The sequence below is a fragment of the Labrus mixtus genome, chromosome 4 (assembly GCF_963584025.1).
Source record: "Labrus mixtus chromosome 4, fLabMix1.1, whole genome shotgun sequence".
NCBI classification, from domain to species: domain Eukaryota; kingdom Metazoa; phylum Chordata; class Actinopteri; order Labriformes; family Labridae; genus Labrus; species Labrus mixtus.
Window position 1 is genome coordinate 12,232,196 of NC_083615.1, and position 15,510 is coordinate 12,247,705.

At 39.0% G+C, this 15,510-nt stretch overlaps 2 protein-coding genes across 2 annotated transcripts in view; both read right to left on the reverse strand.

Moving 5' to 3' along the window:
- Positions 1-6,567: 6,567 nt before the first annotated feature.
- Positions 6,568-8,477, reverse strand: LOC132972812 (dispanin subfamily A member 2b-like). Its single transcript, XM_061035911.1, has 2 exons — positions 8,172-8,477; positions 6,568-7,722 (listed from the first exon to the last, which is right to left on the reverse strand). Exons 1-2 carry the CDS (start codon positions 8,379-8,381, stop codon positions 7,531-7,533), a joined length of 402 nt encoding a protein of 133 aa, XP_060891894.1. The 5' UTR covers positions 8,382-8,477; the 3' UTR covers positions 6,568-7,530.
- A 731-nt stretch (positions 8,478-9,208) lies between these two features.
- Positions 9,209-15,510, reverse strand: part of cat (catalase) — a 111,679-nt gene continuing 105,377 nt past the window's right edge. The window contains exons 12-14 of the mRNA XM_061035909.1: positions 14,941-15,048; positions 12,521-12,604; positions 9,209-10,611 (exon numbers count right to left, since the gene is read on the reverse strand). Of these exons, the coding sequence (XP_060891892.1) occupies positions 10,546-10,611; positions 12,521-12,604; positions 14,941-15,048 (258 nt within the window). The 3' untranslated portion in view covers positions 9,209-10,545. The remainder of the gene's footprint in view (positions 10,612-12,520; positions 12,605-14,940; positions 15,049-15,510) is intronic.

Genomic DNA, 15,510 nt, shown 5'->3' on the forward strand with positions numbered 1-15,510 from the left:
CTCTCCTACAGATTTCACGTAACATAAAAAAAATCATAGAAAAAATGTAAATAGGTAGGCTATATGAAAGTGCTTTCATAATAATTAAATAAAAGCTACATTTATGAAAATAAATTAAAATAATATGTGAGAATACAGAAAATATAATAATAATATAATATAAAGAAAACCATTTTAACTTCTGCATGAACATGCTCATCCAGCTAAGATTTTTTTACCCAGCAGGAGACACACGGCCTGATTTCCGGCTGAGCCGGGAGGCCCTGGAAGTGCTGTGGGGCCTTCTCCACCAGGGTCGGAGACACGGATGGGGTGCCCAAATTGAGACCCTGGTGTTCCTCTTCTGGCTGGCAAGTGGAACTTCATACAGGGTGGTCTCCAGAGCATTCGGGATTCCTCGTTGTCCATCGCATTGTCCACCGGATGACTGAGGAGGTGGTGGCCATTCGCCACCAGGTCATCCACTTCCCCACGACCCCCGAAGACCTGGAAGCAGTGTCCCGTGGTTTTGAAGGGCTGGCAAGACACAGAGCATTCAGAGGAGCAGCTGGAGCTATCGACGGCTGCCATGTCCGCATCAAGCCACCGGGCGGCCCTGATGGTCAGTGCTACAGGAACAGAAAACTGTTCCCATCTATCATCTTGCAGGCTGTTTGTGACCATCAGGGCCGCTTCATTGACACCTTTGTGGGCTGGCCTGGATCTGTGCACGACGCAAGAGTGCTCCGCCACAGCCCACTCTACAGGCGGGCACTCTACCCTCCTCCAGGGCAATTCATCCTGGCAGACACAGTTTTTTAAATATTTACTGTTAAGGAGCTTTGTTTATGCACAGACGCACTCCTATATACAACCCCCTTTGTCCTATTAGAAAACTTAGCAGTGAATAATTGTACTGGCAAGGGTCAGATATCCTTACTCTATAACATACTGGTGAAAAATCATAAAGACTCTACTGAGCATAAGAAAACTCAATGGTATGAACCCTTGCCTCCAACACCCTCTTCCCCTCATCACTCCATACAAGCGGCCAGTGTGAGGTGTGGGAGCCCAGAGCTTCAATCGCCATCATTCCAGGGCACGCTCCATTATAGAGTGTGCTATTGGAATGATGAAGACCAGGTTCCGTGCCATCTTCCTGCAAGCGCTGGAGGTGCACCACACCTTTGTACCACATGTAAGTAATCACTCAATAGGATGTTTTACAATGCTGAAGAATAGTAAATAAAAAAGGAGGATTTATTTTTCTCAGGAGGCATAATCTTTTTTTTAATCATTTTACTATTTCAGGTCATAACAGCATGTGCCATCCTCCACAACATCTGCCTTGGGGCTGGTGACAGTGTGGCCCCAGAGGATGAGCCTGAGGAGGATCCCCCTAAGGGGGAGGATGGTTTGGAGGCAGTCAGTGGTGCTCCCTGGCGGGACCTGCTCTCTGCAAAGGTGTCTGTAAGGCCGTAGCCTCGAGAAAAAACCTTTAGCCTATATGTGCGGGTATTTGAAGATAAACCGAGGTAACCAGTTGTTGTAGGAGCAGCCAAACTAAAATGTGACCAAAATGCTGACATCATAAACGAATACCTAATGGATTTCATAAAATGCCACTGTTCAGGTGGCGCCCACTATAAAGCAGGGCATAGGTGGTTAGGTGTTAATTTTGCTTTAGTGAGATCGAATCCAGCTCGGCGCGATCATGAACATGGATTATATTTTCTTTATTTTGTATTTTTCTTAGGTGGCTGGGATGTAGTGCTCACTTATACAACCATATTTACCGCAGTAAATATGAGTTGCGACTTGGAATCAGTTAAATTATAACCTTAATCATTCAGGCATTCGCCAGGTCAGCTACGTTTCCGCTCGGTGATTGTACCTACACTCTCTCTCTCTGTGTATAATAAAAACATTATAGTCATCCAATTTCTTCTGAAAGCTCTGGATCTGTAGTTCCCTTTTTTCTCTAATATAAGTTCCAAAAAACAAAATTCGACTGCAAGAGTTCAACAATCTTGCCTAAAGTGCAACTGCCTGACAATTCTATTGAGAGATGAGTTTAAAGTTGAGTACTTATCTCTTGCATAAGCTGTGTACAACCATTTAATGTATGTACTCAATGTGGAAACTGAAAAGTATTGTATAGCAACGTCTCAGGACTTACCTCTGAACAACTGTCACTGCAGTAGGCACGACAAGAAGCTAACCAAATCAGATCCGTTTAACATATTACTGAGGAAGCTCAACTGTTTTTAATTCAATGTTTGGGAATACTTTTTCCATAAGGATGTTTACTGTTTGAAATGTGATGAGCGTTTCCTGTTCATCTTCTAAAACAGCATACTGAATCCAAACTTGAAAGGGTGTTTATTTCTCCCCAATGCCTCTGAAGGAATATTCAACGTAACATTTAGATTTCACTTGGGTCCCATCCATGAACAGTGTTGTTGTCTTCTTCCATATGGTCTTATTTTAGCTCAGAACATTGGCAGACGTTGGCTGAGTGGCGGACTGGCTTCCAATGAGAAAATGTGAGGATGAATAGCTCCTTCACTGAGCCAGGGTTCCCGCTATGACTGATTCCCCAAACACTCAGCACACAACAGGTGGGAACAGTTGGACTTCATCAGACGTGTTTATGTTATGAGGTTATTAAGTATGTTTTGGTTGCCAGGGATTTACTGTTTCTATGTTTGTTGCTATGAATCAGTGGGTCACGCTGACGGTCGAAATATGGCTGTGACCGGGGTTGTCCATTTCAGCGATGGCCTCTTTCACTGCTGTGAGACTCTGCTGCTCCAGTTGTCCTTAAAGTGTTTTCTCATGGTCGCTGTTGTCTCATTAAACAGTAACCATTCCATTGAGTAAATGCAGGGTCTTACACTCCCTCCCACCTCTTTTATTCTCAGATGATGTGACTTTGGGTAATGCTGTGCTTTCCTGACAGCATGCCAAGGTTCCCAGCCGAGCAGACGATGAGAAACAGGCAAATCCTTTCCAGATGTTTCAACCAACGGCCCTCATTTATCGACAGAGGAGTTCGAAAACACAGAGCTGATTTCCTTTCCTTTGAAAGGAGAAAGACCCTCCCCTGGTGCCCCAGAAGGATGGTGGCCTTACACCCTGACCCTGCGGATGCCTCATAAATTGAAATAACACAAACCCGTCAGTGCACAGAGCTTGGATTTATGCTACCAGCAGACAATGTTTACTTAAAAAAAGACACCATGCTTGTGTCAGGCAAGTGAGCATAACGTTTCTTTGCACTAATTATTTGCGCCTTGTACATCTCCCAACTTATTTTACCTCTGGTTATTGTAAAAACATTAAATTAAAATTAATATTAACTGATTTTAATTACAGATGGTTCATTTTTAGGTCACCCAGAGGAGAACACTGCGGTCAAGCCAGCCGCTCCTCGGGTTTACATGGTGAAGTGAGCCGCCCCTAAATTTGAAGTGCCCACGTATTCTGATCTTTATGGTAAATGCTCCGGACTGCAGAGCGAGCAGAGAGAGACGAATCTTACCATAAAACTGACTATGAGATATACGTGTATGAAACGGGAGTAAACAGAATACTGTACAGGGAATAGTTTCGGAGGTCGGGGAAGTTAGTGTGAGAATAATTCTGCGAGTCTGCGGTAACTTCCGTTTTTCAAAATAAGGTGTTCACAATTTAAAAAAAACAAAAAACAGTTTTCTTGGAGAAAACAATAATTATATATATTTTCTTACATAAGTACACCATGATTCTGATATGGTTGGACTAAGTACTTCTTAGACTACTTGCACAGTTACTATGAAGTACTTTTACTGTGTACTTTTTGAGAAATCCACTGACAAAGTCCATAATAAAGCACTATAATGAGTCTTTTTTTATGACTTTGATGTCTTCCATAAGTACATTTAGGTACTTTTACTGTGTACTTTCTGAGATAATACAGCACAATAATGAGCCTGTTATTTTCTCAAACCCTGAGGCCCTTTTCAAAAAACTATTAATTCATCAAAAATTGTTCTACACATTTATATAGGCCTACCTTTAACTTCATAAATACATGTCCTTCAACCTATTATTTGCCATCATAACCAACAAGATTACAATGTGTATTAATCATAACGATTTTATGTTTTAACGATAATTAAACTTATAAATAGACATTAGTTTTACCCTAGATGTTCTGTTTAGTTTTTGAGTGTGTAGGTTTGTTTTTACACTTATTTTACCTTGACCCTTATTGACCCCTTTACCTTGAAAATCAGAAGGCGTTAAAGTCATAAACCCGCCTCTTCCTCTCCTTCTTGAGGAGGTGATTTGCGCCGAGGACTTGACGGACGGAGAGGACTTCGTGTGCGCAATTCGGCGGAGAGTTATTTTCTCACCAAGTTTGCAGAATATTTGCGTATAGGCTACCGGGTTTTTTCAAAGACCAATGTGGAATCAATGATGACAAATCGTCAAGGGTAGGTTTATTCTAAATAGTTGATGTTAATATTCAACAGAGTAGCAGATGACAGTTGTGTGCTAACGCTTTTTTCACTTTTCAAAAACCAATGCTGACATATTTCTTGTCTTTTTGTATCCTATAGAGGCAACATAGCATATTAATGAAAAGTTTTGTTGTATAACTGATAAACTTATTTTAGTCAAATTCAATCTAACACCTTGAAACAGGGTTATTGACTCTTCAGAATCAGAATAAAAGCACAAGATCTCCTGCTGACAGCTTAAAGAGAATAAGATAAAAATATAAAAAGCAAAAAAATATATATAATAGAATATAAAACACAAAATGTGCAATGGAGGAGTTGTGCAGATATGTGCATGATTTGCAGTCTAAAACAGAAAATATATAAGTCCAGTGAGCGTTAATGTAATGCATCAAATCAGTTTCAGCCTTCACATTACTGTCATGTACTGAGCTCAACTCTACTTTTGACACAAACCGGCAGCACTTCTATACAGAGATGTTCCTAAATCAAAATTTGGTCTTAAAGGCTGAATGTGCAACATTTTACACATACTGTAAATATAGCAGAAATCCAGTATATCCTCTGTAAATATCGCTGTGAGTCATGACTGTCTACAATGAGTGCCTATAACTAGAAATGTTTCTCTATTGCACAAGATTCTCTATTCCTGACAAGTTGATAAAGGTTTGCACATTTTATTTTACAGATACAGTGTGACACATGTGAAAGAGGGTACCATGAGCAGTGCCTAGCCATGGATGAAGAAAAACTCCAACATGCAAGGGTGAACGATTGGGATTGTGGATAGTTGTTGGTGTTCAGAGTCTTTGTAATTTCATATGTATGTTCTTTGAAAATGTTAATGTTTATAAGAAATGTAAAAACAATGTCAATAGTAATTTTGTATTCGTGACTGATTATTAATATTTGAAAAATGCTTGTATGTGTGTTTATTGCAAAGTATTAAAAGTGCAAAATGTAGCTGTGACAGAGCGAATCAAATTGGTACTGTCACATTCAAAACACTGCAGAGAGCTGTGTCATAGTACCTGTGCATGTAGTCTAAGAAGTACTAAGTCCAACCATATCAGAATCATTGTCTACTTATTTTTTTTTACAAGACATCAAAGTCAGAAAAAAGACTCATTATAGTGATTTATTATGGATTTTGACAGTGGATTTCTCAAAAAGTACACAGTAAAAGTACTTCATAGTACCTGTGCACGTAGTATAGGAAGTAATAAGTCCAACCATATCAGAATCATTGTCTACTTATGGAAGAACATATATTTTTATATTGTTTTCCCAGGAAAACACCTTATTTTGAAAAACGGAAGTTATCGCAGACTCGCAGTATTATTCTCAAACTAATTTCCTCCGAAGCTATTCCCTGAACAGTATTTTGTTTGCTCCCGTTTCATACACGTATATCTCATAGTCAGTTTTATGGTAAGACCTAGGCATTTAGCACTTCACTTCATCGGTCTCTCTCTCTGCTCGCTCTGGAGTCCGGAGCATTTACCATAAAGATCAGAATACGTGGGCACTTCAAATTTAGGGGTGGCTCACTTCACCATGTAAAAGCGAGGAGCGGCTGGCTTGACCGCAGTCTTTATCACCAGCTTTCATCAGACCGTAAATATGTAACTATTACTGAACATTTCATTCTTATACAAAGACGATATCACGCACAGGCTGCCCGATCATACAGAGGTCCGCTGGTTTAACCATGGAGCAGCGCTAAAATTCTTCCTTGAATTGCGCACGGAGATGGCAGAGATTCATGGAGCATAAAAAGTCAGTGACAGAGTTAGATTACGATAGTGCGGACACGGAGAAGAACGGACTGCCAGACTCATATGAAAAGTCGTTTAACTGAGCCTACTTAGTTGAAGAAGGTGCACTCCACACGGAGCTGATCAGACTGCAGTGCGCAACGCTGAAGGATCAATTCAAGTCGGTTCGTTTGGAAACATGTTATCATTTTATAATGCCTCATACTTAAAGACCCGAAGATGCATCAAAGACACTCTGTTTGTTTGTGACAACTTATTCATGTGAGCAGGTTTTATCTGTAATGAACCTTAACGAGTGCACTGATCCCAGGGCAGGTAGAATAAGGTGTCAAAGTTTCTATAACCTTGAACAGCAATATTTAAACATAATATAATAATCTCAAACAAAACATAATTATTGATGTTTTCTTCTGTAATGTGGTACATTTAAATATTTCCATGTGCCAACATGCAGTTTGCAATGACAGAGTTAACCCCTCTGCTTAATGTTAATGTTAAAGTTTTCTATACAATCATACATTAGCCTATATGTCCATGTGTTGAGTTACAGTGATGTCGGCAAAATTAGTCCGGCCCACTTGAGGTCTCATTTGGACAAATCCGGCCCCCGACCCAATAGGACTTTGACTTTGACATATCTTTTAGAGTCTAAAGGATATTAATATATCCTAAAAAAAAATAAGGAAAACCGTTTTAACTTCTGCATGAACATGCTCATCCAGACATGCCTGAGACAAAACATAAACGGCATATCAGTCAGTATGCTCGTGTCAAACACAAAGACAAAGGACACTTTGTCTATAATGTAATTTTTATTTAGTTTTGGAAGCACTTTTCTATACAAGTAGCAAAGTGCTTTGCAACAGAAAATAGAAGCAGAGACAATTAAAGCAACAGGCAAAGAGTAAACAAGCAGACAACAAAATCAGACTAATAAAATAAAAAATAAAAACAATTAACGATATCACAGAGTAAAAGCATTTTTATAAAAGAATGTCTTGAGTAGAGATGTAAAACAAGGGACTGAATCTACAAGTCTGATCTCCTCTGGCAGGTTGTTCCAAAGTCTGGGGGCTCTGACAGCAAAGGCCCTGTCCCCTTTTGTTTTTAGCCTGGAACAGCCGGTAGGGCTCTGCCAGAGGATCGCAGACTGCGTATTGGTTCATAAGGAGTTAAAAGGCAGGCAAGTTATAGTTTTTATTTTGCAAAGCCTTGTTTTTATTTTAGTTTCAGTTAACCAAAATTATTTTACAGTTCATTTTCCATCAGTTTCCATAATAACCATGACCAGGATAATAGTAAATTTCCTGAAGTCTCTGAATGATCACACTGATGGTAATAATGGAGATAAGGATCCCTAAGCCAACCAAAACAGAAGATACAATGTTGAGGGTGCGGGCGGTTGCTCCATAATGACGAGCCCCCTCCAGATCACCAACCATCTTCCGATCTCTGGACTGAAACGACAGAAGCACCTCTCATTATGTTCAGTAAATTGTTTATCTTCAAGAAAAAAACAAAGTTGAACACGTTTATTTTTTAACATCTTTGTCAAGATAATGTAAATATTTACGCATGATTGAATGATTGTATAATGAAGCGAAAATGGTCTTCATCTCAAACCTGTCATCCTTTCAATGATGAGTCTTTTTTTTTCTTACTCACTGATAGTTTGGAATTTCAAATTGAAAAAACCTCCAAAAAGACCCTTCAAATAAAGCGAAGCTTTTAACAATACTCACTCAAACTTCACTCAAGTTTTCTGCAAAAACCACAGGAAAATTCTTCTCCTAAAAAAAATCCTGTTGTTGTTTGGTATTGTTCACGAACATTTTATGCTTTTTGAATGTCAAAGACCGAGTTATTTTGTTCATCAGCGAGTCTTAGCTGATGTTTTTAAACTGACCTTGATAGAGTAGATGAGAGCCACCAGTCCGAGGCAGAAGGGGTTCGAGTAGACGAAGCAGCAGAGGGACCAGATGATGTGATCATTGGGGGGCTCAGTGACGATGTTCACAATGGTGGACTGAACCATTGTAGGCTGTCCTGGATATCCAGGCTGTCCTGGATATCCTTCATATCCCCTCCCCTGCAGTGGAACACCTTCAGGATTCATCTCAGTCGTCTTATCTGTAGGTTTGGCGTGCAGGCTGCAGGAGGGTGTACACACACTATGATCGTGTCGGTGTGCTCCTTTGAGCGTAAGCACAGCACAGGCTGCTTTTGCACCTGATACTAGCCAATGAGGCAAAACCAACCTGACCACAATGGGTATGCAAGATTAGCTTCTTCTCAAACTTTGAATAACACCCATTCTTGAGAAATGAAAAGCTCTTTTTTAAAGATTTTTATATATGAAACCAATTTGAAATACCTAATTTTGGTATTAGGTATTATAAAAATGTAAAACTTTAAACTATTTAAAAATGTGTCAAAATCATACAAAATCTTAAAACTACAAAACCTACTGATACAACGGGTGTAAAAAAAAGACTATTATAGTCATCTACATTTTAAAATGTTTTTTTTTTATGAACATTTTGACCCGTTAAAATGTGTCCCAGATTTTTGTCAACTCTGTCAGACTTGAACAAAAACACTAAATAATCAGGCATAAAAAGAGGTGAGTTATATCCAAAGGACCCCTGTCTTCATTCCTGATTTCAAAAAGGGGGTGATGACATTCAAGCATCCTTAAGCTTTCTATTTTTTTAGAAATTCATTAAATGATGCTATCAGGTGTCTCAACCATAACACGTCAACTCCGTAATCCTTAAATATCAGAACTAAATAAGGTTTTATGGTTTATTAATCTGTGTTTTGGTTGGCATTGAGAGAACTCTAAGCAACTTTAAAAACTGAAATGGCAACTTACTATAGATGAGCTAGATGAGATAACCGACATTTTAGATGTCTTCAAACAAAAGAATGAGACATGAAAGCTGCTGTTAAGCTTCGATTTAATACAGGCACTAAATACAAATCTGATCTTAAACATTCATATAAAATATATTTTTTTACACTTTGAAGAGTTAGCAAACACACAACAGGTCATACAGTGTATATTACACAGTGACACAATAAACTGTGCATTTAGTCGAGGGTCTTTTTCTCTGCATAGAATGGACAAACATGAAAGCCCTAAACTACATTTCTAGTCAGTCTGAAAGAAAACCAGAATAGGAGGGAATTAGTGGTCGTGTTTTTTGATTCGGATGAGGACGTAGTCTCTGTTTTTTTAATGCTACTTAGCCACATTAACCCTACGTTAACTGATAGACCACGATATAAATCAACAATGTTTCTCTTTTCCACTAAAGAGAAGTTAATCAATGATTTTTGAGTTTCAGGTTAATTTATTTATATTTAGTACAAAAAGGCACTACCGACTTTTTGATGAAGTGAAAGTAATTGTGTTCTTTTTGTGAACGGCATTACTGACAGGATATGCATGCACCCACAAACACCCCCAGATCAAAGTGAAAAATAATTTCAGTTTGAAAGTTCTTCTCATGAAGAATGCAATGATTTTTGAGGTTCAGTCAATCGTGAGGAAAACAAGCCAACGCTTATGATTGCCGGCAGTGAAAAAAAAAATACTGCTTCTTGCAAAGGCATGAGCCAACACTACATAAAAAAATCAATGTATTTTACAACCTGATCGGAGATTAATGCTGAATATGTCACACGTTGAATCACATGTGAATGTTAAAAGAAGACTAACAGAATAGCTGATTTGGATTTTTTTTTGGAGAGAGATGAATCAATCCAACATACAAACATAACCTAAGAAACAATCACTCATCCTGGTACATGGAAGAAGCTGAGGTTGAACTTGAAACTCCAATCACACAAATATTTAAAAACAAACAAACATTAGCATTGAGGCCATATTTGGTCAAAGGCAAGCCCTCCATTTCGGCATGCTGTACTCGATCTAGTGAACATTAGTTGCCATAGTGGTCTTTGTTTCAGTCTGTAAAAAAAAATAACAACTAAACAACTTCATCTGTTTTTTAAATTAGTGTTCAATCAAGACAAATAACAGAGATAAAGAATCTGCTGAATACTGAAAGCTTTGAGGAAAATCAACTGTTTGGACGGACTGAATGAAAAAAAAACGAAAAAACACAACCCTCACATTACAAGTCGGTGTTTCAGTCTCGTCATTATACTAATTGTTTAGTCCAATCTTGTTACTCTTAGTAGCAGTTGTTAATCAAGAAGTGCAGTTGCTCTGCGATACATGAGGGTGCTGCCCCTTCTGGAAATTTAAGGCATCACATCTTGGAGGATGCGGCGACGGCCGAGACTCCTGGACGGCTGTAGACATGCACGGGTGTGTTCTAAGAGAGTGGAAGTGAAAGAGAGAGAGAGAGGGAGAGAGAGAGAGTTGGTATTAAGCTTTTTTACAACTGTATACCAGATGCACATCTTAGAAAACCCTGTTTACGACTCAACACTAATAAATCTGCATTACGAAATGTTGCCACCAGACACACAAAAAAATATATACAGTATATCCAAATGTTCCGACAATTAATGTGCCCAATGTCTGTCATGGAATAACTTTCATTTCTGTTTAACATCCTTGTCCTCGTGAGCAGGCTGAATGTTATCCTTGATCTATAAACATCTGTATACAATATGAGCTCAAATACTGAAGACTGAAAATGGTAAATGGACTTGTATAGCGCTTTTTTTCTAGTCTTCTGACTACACAAAGTGCTTTTACACTGCATGTCACACCTACACATTCACACACTGATGTCAGAGGCTGCTATGTCAAGTGACCATCAGAAGTATCTAATCCCATTCACACACTTTCACACGCCGCACACGAAGCAGCGGGAGCAATTCAAGGTTAAGTGTCCTGCCCAAGGACACATCAGACATGTTGCTGCAGGAGCTGGGGATTGAACCCTCAACCTTCCAGTTGAGAGACGGCCGACTCTACATCTGAGCCACAGCCGCCCCATGTCAGCCCTTGTCAGAGGTTGGCAGTCAGTGCCAGTAAGGCCTTCTCTGCTGGCCTTAACACTGAATCAGAATCACTAACTTATATATATATATATATTTTTTTTTTAATAGGGCTGGGCAACGATTCAAAGTTTAATTGCGTTAATCGCATGAGTTCCTGTGATTAATCGCGATTAATCGCATTGTTATAAGCAAAATCCAATAATGAATTAAAAAGTAGTGTATAGTGCACTTTTATTGTAAATGTACTTCTCAACTTAAACAATGTAATCAAAGCAAATAAATACAAAACTAAAGCTTATTGCATTCGTTGCAGTCTGGACGCAGAGTGGTGTGGGTCTCCTCTCTGCTCTCTGACTGACAGCCTGTGAGAGCTTTTGGAAGGGGGAGGGGCTCACGGCAGCACCGGCTGCTCGTTGAGGACAGTAACTGCAGAGCAATACGTGCTTTCACGTCAGTTTCTTACACCAAAAAAGTCTCCAATAACACCAGAAAAAGTCGCTAGATTTGTCGCTAGTAGCTGTTGACAAAAAAAGTCGCCAAGGGGGTTTGGAAAGTCGCCAGATTTAGCGAGAAAGTCGCCAAGTTGGCAACACTGTTTCCTGTGAGCGCCACAGCAGTCATGCGCAGCAGTAAGCAACATACTAGGCTCGCTCACGATGGAATTTAACAAAATAAAAGCCAGTGAGCAACAGACTTTTACAATAAAATACAAAGAAAATAAATAATAAAAACTGCGTTAATGCGAGATAAAATAATTGTCGGCGATAATTAATTAATGAGTTAACGCGAAAATAATGCGTTAACGTGCCCAGCCCTATTTATTTATCTATCATGATTATGATTTTTGCCATAATCAAGCAGCCCTATGATAGTTGCCTTGATATTTTAAGCTAGGGTAGATAATTTATGTCAGAAACTGCAATTTTTTTTTTTTTGTATGCTGACAGTAAATAATTCATCAACTGCTCGGATAAAATTAAGTAAAAAAATCCATTCATATGCAAACATTTGCTACCCACAGAACAGCTGTTGAGGAAAACCATGACGTTTAAATGTGGACATGCTAGAATAGCTGAAAACAATAGTCAGGACACTTCCAAAAGTTTTAGTCTTTCTCTGGGAAGTCCAAAATGTCAAAGTCATGATGACACTAAAGAAACAGCGCCCAGGGAATCCCCTCAGTCATTTGGATTCCTGCCTGAATGTTTGCTTCAAGTTTTATAAACATATCAAAACTACTCGCCAAGAATCAATCAGACAGTGACTATTTACCTGCTGGGCCTCATTATTGAACTTGTTGAGAAGATTCTGAACCTGGTTTCCATAGTCTGGATGGACAGCCTTCAAGTTCTCAACCTGCAGGAGAAAACAGATAATATGATATTAAGGCCCTGAAAAAGATGTTCTTTATACTTCTAACAATCAGAGTCTGATCAAATGTCTTTTGTCAAACGGTCCAGATATGATGATTCTTTTGGAAGATAGAATACCTTATTGTGATTTGACTTATTCAATTATTTATTTATTTATTTATGTTTATTAAGAAACACTGAGAGGAAGATGGCAGATGCAGTGATCAGTTTTGGTTTCTCAAAGGTTTAGAGTTGCAATCTTTCTTGTAACCATAACACCAGACCTGACCACAGTAAAACAGAGAGTGTGTTCTTCTCTGTGAAAGATTTCCACAGTATGACCAGAAGCCACAGTGTTGTGTTCATGTGTTGACAGTTGAGTGTGGGTGACGCATGAAGGAAATGAAACCAGGTCCATTGCTAGTTCTGTTATTTTACCCCCGTATAAAACATCACTGTTACATTGTTGTTGAGCACTTTCCACGTTAAACACAATGACATTAAGATCCCAAATGAACGCTTATATTAGTTTAATAGCTTTAATTGTGTGCAGTTTTATGTCCCTTTCAGCGTACCATAGATAAGTCACTACAGTTAACGATTCACATTTAATGTCCACCGTGTCACATCAAACACTTCCTTTTGTTACGGGTTTCTTCTAAAATAAAAGCAGGATTTCTCTTTCAAACAGGAAGTAAAGCACCAGAACTTAAACAGTACAACATAAAAGTCTATTTATAAATATTAAAGTATGACAAATACGGTTTTGAAATGCTAAATAAAGACATTTCAAACATAAAAACGTGATTCATGTTGATTAGCTATTGAATTTAGCCATTTCAAAGTGTCTATAACCTGATGCAACTTCCTCCAACGCCTTCAAACTCCTTTTTTTAAAAGGTCTGAAGGGACAAGTTCCCCCACATCCAAATCCTCCTGTAGCAGATTCTAAGGGCGCACTCACACTAGGCAATCTGTGCCGTGCCCAAGCACGCTTCACCGCTAAAGTTCCCCGATGTATGGACGCAGAATCAACCATGCATCTTTATTTATTTCCTCAAGTAAGCCTGTCTTGTAAACCGAGCACGCTTCATTATTAAGTAAAGTCATGCATGTGTTGTATTACGACCTTATGGGCAAGAGGTAGCCGTGCTCAGGCCCGGTTAGTCCTGGAGCAGTGTGAGAGCAGGCCAGCGGGGTAATGGGGAGGGGGGGCAACCGTGCTTAAGCACAGTACGGGACAACTTTGCTAGTGTGAGTGCGCCCTAAGCCAAATAGGGCAGCCTACCTATAACTCCTGTATTCTCATGTAAAGCGGCACTTTGGAGACAGATATGAAAAACAGGGTGAGGAGTGTAGCTTCCAGCATTATTCAATTGAACAAAATTACATACATAAGAAGGAAGAAAGTTAAGAAATATCTCATAAACCAGGAAATGCCAGTGATTTAGTCAACATGACAATGCAGGGAAGCTGACACAAGCATATAGTGCCATGTGCAGTGATGAGTAAGGGCCTTCAGATTCTTAATAAACCTGAATAATCCATGGTATCTGACATCACTGAGAAAATGTATGCACAAAAAAAGATGACTTAAAAGTCTTTATGTAAAAGTTAGCAAATCAACCATTAAGAAGCCCTGGAATTTATAAGTGAAAACTGACTCATTCATATCATTCTGCAATCATAGTAGAAGTCAGGATCAGTACAAATCACTGTTCCCTGACAACTTGTTAAAAAAACAAGTCAGTGCATTCACCAGTTTAATAACCATGACGACCTATGTCGTCCAAGGTAATAGGAAAACAACTGAAGTTACCATTATAAACTCGTCCAAATCGTACTCCTTTTTTTTAAACAATAAATGCTTAATCCCAAAATAAACTACTAACCGGACCTCTTAAGTCTTCTTCAGTAACTGTTCCCTTTGAGCGAGATTTAAGTAACATTTCTGTTCTGTTTCATTTCACACTGTATACATGATCACATTGTCTTTGATTGTTTGAAGAACACTTTAGAACTGCCTGGTGCATGAATTGTGAGAGTTAAATGTAATCGCCTCCTCCTAAACTCACATACAGACACCAAGCTTCATGAGCACAGCGTTTGGTTTCGAGAGAGCTACATCCTGTGGTTTAAGCATGCACATTCATAAAGCCATCAGTATTTTATTTTTTAAATGTTTCCTGCTACGGGGCAATAAACATGTTAAAGAACATGTCATTTGATTTAAACAGTGGAAGTATTATATTTGGACAACTCTTAGTAGAAGCATGACAGCATCAAGCATGTCCAGGTGACATAAATCCAAGTGTGGATAATAATGCAGTGAGGACTCACCATGCGCTTTTGGATGAAGAGCTGGGCTCCTTTCAGGGCACCAGCCATGTTACTGCAAAGCCTCTCCCGCTCCTCCTCATTCAACACCTCGGTGTAGAAGGTCCGAACCTGCAATTCAAATTTGAAAACACACATTAAAAACCTGGTAAAAGTAGATTGAATCAAAATGATATCCATTTCAGTCCACTTCATACAGATAGCTTCAAAATAAAGCCAATCATCTCTAGCCTTGTCACGATCCTCGTTACCTTAGAGTAGTAACACACATACAGTTCATGTGTAGATTAGTTCACTTGTTTTGCTCTACAATGATTCATTATTATTGATTTTCATTTCAGTCTTTATTTGAAAACCACATTGACTTATGTCCATGGTGACTTGTGGAAGAAGAGGAACCTGTTAGACACAACACTGACTTATTATGTTGGGCTCTGAAGCTGTTAGCTGTGTCTGTTTGGTACAGGGCAGGAAGCGCACAGGAAATTAGGAAAGAAAAAGGTGGTGAAATGGCACCAGACGGTTGTGTAAATCGGAAATCTTGACAACTGAAAGCATTGCCCAAGAAAACAT

Excerpts from the sequence above, each read along its gene's own strand:
- LOC132972812 (XM_061035911.1), bottom strand. The coding sequence starts at position 8,381 with ATGAATCCTGAAGGTGTTCCACTGCAGGGGAGGGGATATGAAGGATAT. Across the intron at positions 7,723-8,171 it reads CTCTCATCTACTCTATCAAG|TCCAGAGATCGGAAGATGGT; the intron begins GTCAGTTTAAAA and ends CTGTCGTTTCAG.